This window comes from Aquarana catesbeiana, linkage group LG03, assembly GCF_042186555.1.
Source record: "Aquarana catesbeiana isolate 2022-GZ linkage group LG03, ASM4218655v1, whole genome shotgun sequence".
In the NCBI taxonomy this organism is placed as follows: domain Eukaryota; kingdom Metazoa; phylum Chordata; class Amphibia; order Anura; family Ranidae; genus Aquarana; species Aquarana catesbeiana.
Genome location: NC_133326.1, coordinates 697,312,655 through 697,326,567, shown reverse-complemented (window position 1 = coordinate 697,326,567; position 13,913 = coordinate 697,312,655). Strand labels below are relative to the sequence as shown.

Here is a 13,913-nt window from a genome sequence, read left to right as displayed (position 1 = left end):
TATTCAAGGGACCCAAGTAAGTGAAAAAAATAAAATAAATTGCAGCTTTGAAAAATATTCCTATAGGTATGTGATTTCCATACCTATAGATCATTTGCAGCATTGTCCACAAGCCATGTTTGTTATCCATTTACTCAACACAACCTCATTTTTATTTTATACCAATGGTCCTCATTTTTTATTTTATACCAATGGTGATTAAACTGTGTTTCTGTGCACAAATATGTGTTTTAAATGCAATTTTTACAGGAAAATAGAGATTTGATAAACAGTTGGGTGAATATCATGCAACAAAGTAATGCTCTCTTTTTATTCTACAGTGCAGGGGCTCTGCATTCGGAAAATAGATATTGGGGGTTTTAAGTAAATTTCTATCCAAAAAAAAATTCATTTTTTTAACATGTGTGTGAAAAATATAAGCTCCAGAGATGCAATAGTTAAGCAAAATATTTCTTAAGTCTGTTTTCTTTCAAACTAATGATTATGTATGACAGAAACCAAACGCCAGTCTCTGAGATAATTCTCCTTGGATTCCCGAATCTCTACATTCAACAGCATAATATTTATTGTGCTTCTTATTATTTATTCTGTGACAATTAAAGGAAATCTCTTGATCATCTCTTTGGTAGCAAACACCAAGAAGCTCCAGTCTCCCATGTACTTCTTCCTCACCCAGCTGTCCATATCGGACATACTGCTGACAACAGATGTTGCCCCCAACACACTTGCCAATGTAATGAATGGGGGGGTTGTTATGTCCCTTGTTGGTTGTATCACTCAGTTTTATATCTTTGGTGCTTCTGAATCTTTAGAATGCTTTATATTAACTGTGATGGCTTATGACCGGTACCTGGCTATCTGTAACCCTCTTAGATATTCCTCAATAATGAACTATCCAATGTTTCTAAACTTGATCCTTCTTTCCTGGCTGTTGGGCTTTTCCTTTGTAATAATAACCACCATAGCAATATGTACTTTGGACTTCTGTGGGCCTCATGTCATCGATCATTTTTTCTGTGATATGGAGCCCATTCTGGAACTATCTTGTTCAGATACATACACGGTTCGCTTAGAGGCCCTCTTACTAAGTGTCCCTGTAATGGTACTCCCTCTAATGATAACCCTAACATCATATGGATGCATCGTTCAAGCTATCCTCAAGATTTCCTCCAATATTGGCAGACAGAAGTCCTTCTCAACTTGCAGTTCCCATCTGACTGTGGTTTGCATGTTTTATGGAACTCTTATTGGCATTTACATGCTTCCAAAAAACAATTCATCTTTAAATATAAGTAAAGTGATTTCCCTGTTGTACACTGTGGTGACGCCAATGCTCAATCCTATCATATACAGTCTAAGAAATAAAGATATCAAAGAAGCTGCCAAAACCATATTATTGCCCAATAAATCCTACCATAAATAAAGGGAAGGCAGAAAAATTGCCTGCTAGAAGGTAGGCCATGGCACGGAAATTGCAGCTACTCAAAAGTAAGGTTGGCTGTCATTTTTGAGGTTATTTACAGTTTTTGTTTTTCCATATAGTTTAGGATTACTTAAAGTGTATGTCATTTTTTTGTTTTGTTTTGGATAAAAAAGTGATAGAATTGGAGCTTAGAGTCATTTTTTTTAAATTGCTAATTCACCCTTCCTGTTGGTCCTTGAGTCCATTGTCTCTGGTACAGAAAGCAATGGCAAATCCAATATTTTTGAGTTGTTAAAGGAATAACTACTCAAGCATCTGGCCGCTCCGTGTTGGTTACAAACTCTTAGCAGAACAATGTTACCAGAACCAAGTGATACTAATACTAATACCATCATTGTGTAGAATGTAGTAGTTGAAACACAATTTGTATATACATCAATTGATCAACCAAACCAAGTAAACATATAACCAAACAAAACAAATCATCAGTGTTGATTCCTAATCCCCTGCACTGGTTTTGCAGTAACACCAATAGATGCAGTCAGTTTCCATTTATCAAGGTCCTCAAGGTTATCAACTCTAGAGGTTATTGTGAAGTGATAGCCAAATATCCCAGAACTTATGATAGATATGTACACGATCTTCTTTGTATGCCAGCATTCTTTCCATGAGGCTCCGTGAGTTAATTCTGTCAATAACTTCCTTTATACTTGGAGGAGTAGTAGATTTCCATTTCGCCGATATGTATATGCGAGCCGCATATAGTATATGTACCACTACTTTCCTGTGCCTATATGGGAAGGAGTCTATCCCCAGGCAAAGTAATGCTAGTTCTGGAGAGGGGGTACATTGGGATTTAGTAGTATCTGAGATAAGACAGAATACATCTGTCCAAAAGTCTTTTAGAACCTTACAGTGCCACATAACGTGTAAGAGGTTGCCATTAGTATTATGACAGTCCCTCCAACATACTGTGGATAAGGTTGAATCCATGGTGTGTAGACGCATGGGGGTAATGTACCATCTATGGAAGATTTTATGGGAATTGTCCCAATGGTCTACATATGCTGAAGACGTACAGTTAAGTGCGCTACCCAAAATATTGCAATAGTACTTAAATAAATAGACAAACTTAATAAATTAGATAAATGTGAATAAATATACAGTCCATTTAGGAACTAATGGTGCAGTTCCTCAGTGAAAACGGTGTTGTCTTCAATATGTCTTCTTTATATCTTCATAAGCGGTGTAAAGATAAAGAAAAAGGGGGGATGCTTACCAGAAGTGCTGGACCCCTATTACAGAGATCGTATGAGCTCAAGCAGGTTGTCTCCTCTATCAGGAACAGCTGATCCGAAGTTGACACAGGATTCCCTCCACGTCAGACAGTTCAAACTTCTAGGGCGGCAATCAGGAATATTCCCTTCTGTTCACTACTCCGGCAAAGCCGCTCAAAGCATGTGGTAACGTGTTTAAGTGAAAAAGAGGTGCTTCATTGTGTAGTAGGTTTAAAATCCTTTTAATCCATACGATGGACAACTGACATCAAAGGCACAAGCAGAGCAAACACAGTTGCAGTTAAAAAACACACAGCCGTGGCCGAAGCCGATCAGCTGGAAAGTGGAGACCTCAGGTCCTCAGTCTCCACCCAACGCTGCGTTTCTCCGTAAGAGGCATCGACTGGGAGAGGAGGCTAGGGCTGGACGTCACCCACCACATTATAAATACCTCAGCAAGAGACTGACACCGGAAACAAGTTTGGGATCACTTCCCAATCAGTTCGCAATGTGAGCAGATATAAAAACTACTATTTCCTTGGTCAGCAAACAAAGCTGGTATATATATTATTAGTATAGCTCAAAAACATGTTAAAACATTAAAAATTATAAAAAAATTTTAAGGAATACTGTATCTTATTGATAAAACATATAGCGAAGTTGAATAGTCGCAGGTTTTCAGTTGTATATCTACCATATTAGTATTTACTACCTAAAGCAACTTCTCTTAAAAAAATTTTTTTTGAACGTCATAAAAATGACACTAACATGCATTTATAATAAAAAGAATTACTCATTAGTGCACAACCTTGTGTCATAGCTACCTGCATGCTCTGGAGGGAAAGGCATGCTAAGGGCAGCCATGACACAAAGATACATGTGAATCATGATTGCACTTAATATAAGGAAGATAGGATACTGAGAATTTTTGGAGGAAAGTGGCAGTGTCAGCAACCCCAACGGAATATATGTAAAAAGCGCACATACAAATAAATACCTACATATATTCATTAACTGTTATTTATGTAGAAATTTATGTCCCACTCAATGTTGAGGCCCAGGGGGCTATAACACTGCATATTGAATATCCATTGAGTTTCCCTACGCAAAATATGGCGTTTTAAATTATTTCCGCTCCAGTCCTTTTAGAAGGGATGGGTCTCGGTTGTGAAATTGGCGAAAATGCCAAGAGACACTGTGTCCGATGAACCCCCTCCTAATATTGGACAAGTGTTCATCTATTCTAATTTTTAGAGCACGGGTGGTCCTATCAATATACTGAAAACCACATGGACAACTAAGAAGGTATATTACACCTATGTAATTAAATCTTTTATATGGTAGGTCTTAGAAGTAACAAACAATGTAAAAGTAGAACTTTTCAGAGTTTGTGATGATCTACAAACTGCACATCCCCTGCAGGGAAAAAAGCCTTTCAAATGGCCAAACATTTGTACTCAAGGGAGAGGGTCAATAACACTGGGTGCCAGAAGGTCCTTTAGATTCTGGTTTCTCCTATATAGAACTTTAGGATGATCTGGGAGCTCAGGACCCAGAACTTTATCACACTTCAAAACCTGCCAGTGTTTACAGATTATTTTATTCACCCACCAAAAATGAGATGAAAAGGTGGTCAGAAAAGACCATTCCAAATCATTCATGGTTTGGTCAATATTTTTAGTCTTGGGCACCAACAAGTTAGATCTATCCATAAGAGCAAACTCCTGTAGGTCTTTCTCCAACAGGTAGGGCTTATATCCCTTTTCTATAAATCAGTTTTTGAGGACCCCAGCCTGAGTCTCAAAGTCTATGAGGTGGGAACAGTTCCATCTGATACATAAGAACTGTCCTTTGGGTATATGGAGAGCGATGGATGAAGGGCGCGTGATCAATTGCTCACATCAAAAAGTATAAAATTTATTCATATGAAAATAAAAGCAAATAAATAATACCAATACTACGTATCATGCAAACAGGTAACAAAATATATAAAGCATGGAAATTAAAAATAGGTTAAAGGTAACATAAGCCCATGTTGAGGTGAGTGTTTAGAGTCGGCTGACGCGTTTCAAGACTAACCTCTTCATCAGAGCCTTTGAGAACGAGAACCAGGGCATAGTCTATATGGGCCGGTAGGCCAACAAATGTACATAAACAGAATGGCTAGTTGGGAAGTGTGGCCTGAGATGAAAAGTACGTTTTTCTGTGTTCCATACCAGTCCACGTTCAAGCGCTCAGCTAGCAGATAAGTACAAAGAAGATTCTGGTCAACAGAAGCAATTGCCAATATTCCACCTATTTTACCATAGTAAAAATAGTTATGCTCCATGGCAAATTTGAGCAGTCGCAAAATGAAATCCAACATAGAAGATTTAAGCGAAAGGTCTTTTTTGAGAAAAAATTCTGCTGCCTTATAGCCTAACTCATGGGGTATGATAGTTTAAAGGGAGGCAACGTCTGCAGTTACCAGCAAGATGTCATCCTCCACTGTATATTCAGATACTTCCTTGATGATCTGCATAGAGTCCTTCAAAAAGGCCGGAGTTTTAGTCACAATCGGCTGAAGAAAGTGATCAACAAATTTTACCACCCTAGATGTCAGGGAGTCTATGCCTCTCACTATGGGGAGCGCCCTGGGGGTTGTAAAGGGTTTTTATGAATCTTAGGGATATGATATATTATTGTTGTTCTCGGTGCCAATGGAATTAAAAAATCACATTCTTTCTCATTGATAATCCCTTTCCTATAACCATCCTGAACTATATTGTTAAAAGATTTCTTATATTTATCCACTGGGTTTTTATTAAGGATAGTGTATGTATTTCTATCAGACAATAAAAGCTCCATCTCCTTTAAGTAGTTATCCTTTTTAAGGACAACAATCCCCCCCTTGTCTGCTGGCCATATAATAAGTTCTTTTCTCTTGCAGAGGGAAGCAATTCCCTCTTCACTCTTTTTTTGACGTTCCTTCTTAAAGTTTACCCGTTGTAAATCCTGTAACACCAGCTTCTTGAATACAGTGACACTGGAAGCTGGTTTACCAGGAGGGATAAACAGGGATGCATTTCTAAGTCCTGTCCCTCCTGAATTAGAACCTCCCTTTTGGGTATAATTTTTCATAATGGGATTGGAAAGTAATATATCATTTAATATTTAGTTTTCTATTGTATTTCTGTATGTCCAAAAAACATCTGGAATGTATTCAATGGCTTCCTGGGGGCATATTTCAAACCCTGATTCAATGTTAATTTCTCGGACCTAGTCAGTTCTTCCCCACTTAGGTTGAAGACTCCCTCACACATTATCTCCTCCGTTTTTGGGGGTGGCTTCGTTTCCCTCCTCGGCATCCTCTCGTAGTCTTCCCTTTCTGTTTTGACCTCTTCCTAAAAAACTATCAGTCTTATTTCGCAGGGGGCCACCCCTGGGGGAATTTCCTGAATACACATCTGTGGGTTCCCCAATGATCTATGTCCAGTGTTTGTCCTAAAAAGATGCATTTATTACTTTGTTATCTTAGGTAATGGCAAAGTTATTGCCAGATCAACTGGCCTAAAGCACAAATGTAATAATTGCTCTGGTCCATCTGTGTGAAAGCTTAGGTGGTTAAATATTAATAGGTTAACTATGGGGTTTTAAGGCCTCTTGCACATGAAACTCCTGTTTGAGCATCCACTTTTTCCAACATTTTTTTAATTTTTATTTTTTATGTATTTGCGCCGTATTTATGCGCATTTTCACGTATATGCGTTCCCACATTTTTGGGTTTTTTTTTCCATTTGGCAAATCAGTGTGCCAAGCAAGTTTTCTGGGCATACATTATAGCAAAAGTGGACTTCAATTCTCCTTTAAATAGTGATTTTTTTTTTCAAAACGACTAAAAGAAACTAAATTTCCATGATAACTTAACCACTGGCCGACCAGCCGACATCATTATACGGCGGCAGGTAGGCTTGTTCCCAAAAATCGTCGTAGGTGTACATTGGCCCCTTTAAGAGCTATAGCAGGTGCCCGCTGTTTGGCAGGGGGAGCTGATGCACATGGCCGGCGGCCGCGATGTCCACCGGCCACCCACGATTGCTCCACGGAGAGCCAGAATAGGGATCTGTGAATGTAAACAAACAAATCCCCGTTCTGACAGGGGAGTAGATAGAGATCTGCTGTTTCTAGTGATCAGGAACAGTGATCTCTCTTCTCCTCCAGTCACTACCCTCTCAACACAGTTATAAACACCTCCCGGGGAACACATTTAACCCCTTCATCGCCCTCTAGTGTTAACCCCTTCCCTGCCAGTGTCATTTATACAGTAATCAGTGCATTTTTATAGCACTGATCCCTGTATAAGTATCACTGGTCACAAAAAGTGTCAAAAGTGTCTGATCTGTCCGCCCTAATGTTGCAGTACCACTAAAAATCGCAGATCGCAGAAAATTATAATAAAAATTACATAAATCCTTCCCCTATTTTGTAGATGCGATAACTTTTGTACAAACCAATCAATATACGCTTATTGCATTTTTTTTAACCAAAAATATGTAGCAGAATACATATTGGCCTAAACTGATGAAGACATTTTTTTTTGGATATTTATTATAGAAAAAAGTATAAAATATAAATATTTTTTTTAATTGTCTGTCTTTTTTTGTTTATAGCAAAAAATCAATTACCACCAAAAGAAAGCTCTATTTGTGGGGAAAAAAGGACGCCAATTTTGTTTGGGTACAGCGGCGCACGACCGCGCAATTGTCAGTTAAAGCGACGCAGTGCCGTATCTCAAAAAATGGCCTGGTCATTAAGGGGGAAAATCTTCCAGTCCGTAAGTGGTTAAAGTGATCGGTGGACAAAACAATACTTAAATCTAAACATAAATTCTACTTTAAGCTAATAAACCTGGCACCCTTCTTGCACGTGCGCTTCAAAAATTAAATAACCCCTTTAAGCCAAATCGCCTAAAAATACCCCATGTTAAATACACTAGTGTCCCAGTAAAGATATTACACATCTTTCATAAACATCTTACTTCTTTATACAAAAAGAAGGATCCTTCGACCAATCCTCAGCAGAATCTTTTTTTTACAAGTTAAACTTCCAACCATTTCTCAAGTTCAATACGATAACCTTGAAAGTCCTATTGAACCTATAGAAATCGAAATAGCAATTAAATCCCTTAAGTTAAATAAACGACCAGGCCCTGATGGATTCTATATTCTATAAAAAATTTTCCCATATCCTTACTCCCATCCTGACAGAAGCATTTAACACCCTACCTAATAAACAATCGTTCTGACTGGAACAATAATAATTTCAGTGATCCCTAAACCTCAGTCTGATGACTCATCTTGTACAAACTTTAGACCTATATCCTTATTAAACCTAGATATAAAACTACTAGCAAAACTAATGGCGTCTCGTCTTAATAATATAATTGGTTCATTAATAAGCAAAGATCAAGTAGGTTTCATCCCTTTATGACAAGCAGCAGATAATGTCCGTAGAGCATCATTATTGATTCAAGCAGCTAAAACAAGGCAAATACCTCTGTGTCTCCTGTCATTAGATATAAAAAAAGCATTTGATACAGTGACGCGGCCCTACTTAAATTTCACTCTACAGAAATGGGGCTTTGGCCCTCATTTTCTAAGCTGGGTCACTTCACTTTATAATAATACCAAGGCATATGTTAAATATGCAGGGTACAAATCAGACATGTTTGACATAAATAGAGGAACACATCAGGGTTGTCCTCTCTCCCCACTTTTATTTGCCTTACTCATTGAACCTCTTGCCCAGGCTATCCTTACAGACCCCTCAATCAAGGGCAAAGATTTAGCATGCCATCAACATAAATTATGTCTATTTGCTGACGATATATTAATTTTGATCTCTTCCCCTCATATTTCTGTTCCCAATCTTATAAGCAAACTAGATCACTTTGCCCACATTTCTGGATTAATTATAAACTTACAAAAATCAACAGCTTTAAATGTCTCTTTACCCCCGCAAACACTACATCAAGGTCAAACATCTCTCCCTTTTACATGGTCAACGTCTCACCTCACATATCTAGGTATTACTCTTACCCCCAATCTATCTGATATCTTCTCTGCTAACTATCCTCCACTACTATGAAAAATTACTAATTTTTTTTAAACAATTGTCCTCCTTACCAATATCATGGATTGGTAAAATAAATGTAATAAAAATGACTGTATTACCAAAAATTTTATATCTCTTTCGTATATTCCTATCCTATCCCGACATACTTCCTTAAGAACCTACAACATCAAAAACAAGCATTCATATGGAGCTCCTTAAAATTTTGCTTACCTACCCACACTCTTTGTCTTTCTAAACTTAAAGGAGGATTAGGTTTCCCTAATTTTACTGATTATTTTCATGCAGCACAAATAGCACATATTCCTAAATATCACACGAAACACAAGATCCCCCTCTGGGTAACGACTGAATCAATCGACTGTGATCCAATCTCCATACCAAATCTAACACGGTCTACCTCTTCTGACCATAAAATAATAAAAAATAGGATTACTAAACATACAATTGCTATATGGGATAGATTCAAAGTAATCAAAAGACTACAATCTCCGCATATACCTCTTGTATCATTTATTAGAAACCCACTTTTCTACCCGGCTCATACATCTCCTAAAACTTTTAAAAAATGGATTTCTGCTGATTTAACACAACTCTATGACCTGATAATGACCACTTAACTTAAAACATTTCCTGAAATATGTGAAACCCATCAATTTCCAGATTCAGAACTCGTTCGTTATCTACAGATCAAAAAAATGTTTATGCCATTTATACAAGGTAGAGATAATCGATGTGACATAACGCATTTTGAACATATTTGTAAAAATGACCCCCACTCAAAGGGGCTTGTGTCAATGTTGTATAGTCACCTGAATGCTTTGCCTGATACAAAAACACCCTCCTATGTGGAAAAATGGGAGAATGATCTTGGTTTTCACATGGACTCATCCAAATGGGATAAAGTCTGGGCCAATACCAAAATATCTTCTCATAATGTAGTAGCCTTAGAGGCAAACTATAAATTACTTATGCGTTGGTATCTGGTCCCTGTTAGGATCACGAAATATATTCCACAATACTCTCCACTTTGCTTTTACGGCTGTGGTGATCTAGGAGCGCATTTTCATATCTTTTGGGATTGCCATATAGCAAAAAATTATTGGAAAGAAATATTCCTAATGCTCTCTAAATTATTCAAGAAAACTATCATCCTAGATCCAACAATTGAGCTTCTAAATTTAAAGCCTACCTAAATGTCTTATACACAATTTAAACTCCTTCTACAAATTACCACAGCCGCAAAGCAGACCATCGCCAAAGCGTGGAAGTCCTCATCATTAATGCTTTCTGAAACTACGAATAGAATACATCAGGCCATGATCCTCTCGAAAACAGATGCCATATCCAACGATAACATACCTAAATTTGAGAAAATTTGGAGTCCTTGGGTGACCCACTTTCTTTCTCCTAATTTTGACACTTCTTTACTAAGACCTTGGTAACTATATAACTTTGTTTTGAATAACTGATAAAAAGATACTATGTACATATTGTTACTAAGAAATCCCCAGAAACCTCTACTAATCCAGACTTTTTGTTTTTTCTTCTTCTTATCTTTACTTTCCTTTAATTCTTTTCTCCTTATTCTATCCTGTCTTCTCCTATTTATTTTTACATAACGAAATGGTAGCGAAACATTCACTTTTATAATGTTCAATTATAATACAATAATAGATAGTAAGCTCTAATGTCCTAATATACTGTAAATAACTAAATCTCATAGTAATTAATATTATTTCTTTATTACATATTACTCAAAGTTAACAGTTTAACAACTTTTTCATTTTTTGTTGCTCTTGATTATATAATTGTTAAAATTGATTGTAACACCTTAGTCTTTCTAAAACATATAGCCTATTTAAGTCTTTCATTGCTTGTAACTACAAGAAATGCTAAGATCTGAAAGATCTGATATGTAAATTCAACTAATGCTACCATTTAATGTTCAAATATTTTGTTAATTGTACCAATGTTTATATTTTCAAAATCAATAAATAAATCTGACAAAAAAAAAACTTCTGCCTTTACAACCACTTTAACATTGCATGAAATAACAACTTCTCATGAGATATCAATCATAATTATGCTTAAGAGTCTGTTTTGTCTCCAAAGACAAAATTCTGTTTATACACATGAGTATTTCCAATAATCTATATAACATGCTTTTCTAAATTGACTGAATAACTGACTCAAAAACCGAATCCAGTGAAAGCAACACAGTTCGTCCATTAGACTTTTTTCAGTTTGTGATTATGGTACTCCAAAGTTTACTTTTTCAATAAAATTGTATTCAAGGAACTCAAGTAAGTGAAAAAAATAAAATAAAATTGCAGCATTGAAAAATAATGCTTAATGTGATTTCCATACCTATAGATCATTTGCAGCATTGTCCAGAAGCCATGTTTGGTATCCATTTACTCAACAAAACCTAATTTTTTATTTTATAACAATGGTGATTAAACTGTGTTTCTGTGCACAAATATGTATTTTCAATGCAATTTACCTGAAAATAGAGATTTGATAAACAGTTGGGCGAATATCATGCAACATAGTAATGCAATTGCTCTCTTTTAATTCTACAGTACAGGGGCTCTGCGTTCAGAAAATAGATATTGGGGGTTTTAAGTAAATTTCTATCCAAAAAAAATCATATTTTAACATGTGTTAAAAATATAAGCTCCAGAGATGCAGTAGTTAAGCAAAATATTTCTTAAGTCTTTTTTCTTTCAAACTAAAGATTATGTATGACAGAAACCAAACGCCAGTCTCTGAGATAATTCTCCTTGGATTCCCGAATTTCTACAAATTTAACAGCATAATATTTATTGTGCTTCTTATTATTTATTTTGTGACAATTAATGGAAATCTCTTGATCATCACTTTGGTAGCAAACACCAAGAAGCTCCAGTCTCCCATGTACTTCTTCCTCACCCAGCTGTCCATATCGGACATACTGCTGACAACAGATGTTGCCCCCATCACACTTGCCAATGTAATGAATGGGGGGATTGTTATGTCCCTTGTTGGTTGTATCACTCAGTTTTATATCTTTGGTGCTTCTGAATCTTTAGAATGCTTTATATTAACTGTGATGGCTTATGACCGTTACCTGGCTATCTGTAACCCTCTTAGATATTCCTCAATAATGAACTATCCAATGTTTCTAAACTTGATCCTTCTTTCTTGGCTGTTGAGCTTTTCCTTTGTAATAATAGCCACCATAGCAATATGTACTTTGGACTTCTGTGGGCCTCATGTCATCGATCATTTTTTCTGTGATATGGAGCCCATTCTGGAACTATCTTGTTCAGATACATACACTGTTCGCTTAGAGTCCCTCTTACTAAGTGTCCCTGTAATGGTACTCCCTCTAATGATAACGCTAACATCATATGGATGCATCGTTCAAGCTATCCTCAAGATTTCCTCCAATATTGGCAGACAGAAGTCCTTCTCAACTTGCAGTTCCCATCTGACTGTGGTTTGCATGTTTTATGGAACTCTTATTGGCATTTACATGCTCCCAAAAAACAATTCATCTTTAAATATAAGTAAAGTGATTTCCCTGTTGTACACTGTGGTGACGCCAATGCTCAATCCTATCATATACAGTCTAAGAAATAAAGATATCAAAGAAGCTGCCAAAACCATATTATTGCCCAATAAATCCTACCATAAATAAAGGGAAGGCAGAAAAATTGCCCGCTAGAAGGTAGGCCATGGCACGGAAATTGCAGCTACTCAAAAGTAGGTTTGGCTGTCATGTTTTTGAGGTTATTTACAGTTTTTGTTTTTCCATATAATTAAGGATTACTTAAAGTGTATGTATTTTTTTTTGTTGTTTTGGATAAAAAAGGATAGAATTAGAGTCATTTTTTTAAAATTGCTAATTCACCCTTCCTGTTGGTCCTTGAGTCCATTGTCTCTGGTACAGAAAGCAATGGCAAATCCAATATTTTTAAGTTGTTAAAGGAATAACTACTCAAAAGTAGGATTTCTGTCATGTTTTTGAGGTTATTTGCAGTTTTTGTTTTTCCATGTTATTTTGGATTACTTATGCCCCGTACACACGGTCGGATTTTCCGACGGAAAATGTGTGATAGGACCTTGTTGTCGGAAATTCCGACCGTGTGTAGGCTCCATCACACATTTTCCATCGGATTTTCCGACACACAAAGTTTGAGAGCTTGCTATAAAATTTTCCGACAACAAAATCCGTTGTTGGAAATTCCGATCGTGTGTACACAAATCCGACGGACAAAGTGCCACGCATGCTCAGAATAAATAAAGAGATGAAAGCTATTGGCCACTGCCCCGTTTATAGTCCCGACGTACGTGTTTTACGTCACCGCGTTTAGAACGGTCGGATTTTCCGACAACTTTGTGTGACCGTGTGTATGCATACAAGTTTGAGCCAACATCCGTCGGAAAAAATCCTAGGATTTTGTTGTCGGAATGTCCGAACAAAGTCCGACCGTGTGTACGGGGCTTTAGAGTGTATGCAATTTTTTTGGCTTAAAAAAGTGAAAGAATTAGAGCTTAGAGTTTTTTTTTTAACTTTAAGATTTTTATTAAACATCAGATTGTACAGATACAAATATAGCAGGTGTACATTAATGTCAATACTATCACCAGTAAACAATTTAAGCACAGCTGGGTAAATTAGGTTTCTGACAGAAAAAATAAAAAAGAACAAACATAAGTGTTGGAGTCTTTAATCTGAATTGTAGTTCCTGGAGAAATCGGTTGAAGAAAAATGGATATTATGAAGAGCCCGTCACCCCTTTCAGGAGCATACTGTGAGCGGGCTATCTGTATGCTTTTCCAGGAACTGTGAATGCGACCCAGCATCTGGCCGCTCTGGGTTGGTTACAAACTCTTAGCAGAACAATGTTACCAGAACCAAGTGATACTAATACTAATACCATCATTGTGTAGAATGTAGTAGTTGAGACACAATTTGTATATACATCAATTGATCAACCAAACCAAGTAAACATATAACCAAACAAAACAAATCATCAGTGTTGATTCATAATCCCCTGTACTGGTTTTGCTGTAACACAAATAGATGCGGTCAGTTTCTATTTATCAAGGTC

General features: G+C 36.8%; 1 protein-coding gene and 1 pseudogene across 1 annotated transcript; both read left to right on the top strand.

Moving 5' to 3' along the window:
* Positions 1-483: 483 nt before the first annotated feature.
* LOC141134288 (olfactory receptor 11L1-like) lies at positions 484-1,423 on the top strand (annotated as a pseudogene).
* A 10,131-nt stretch (positions 1,424-11,554) lies between these two features.
* Positions 11,555-12,496, top strand: LOC141134287 (olfactory receptor 11L1-like). Its single transcript, XM_073623864.1, has one exon. The coding sequence runs from the start codon at positions 11,555-11,557 to the stop codon at positions 12,494-12,496; it is 942 nt and encodes a 313-aa protein (XP_073479965.1).
* Positions 12,497-13,913: the final 1,417 nt, after the last annotated feature.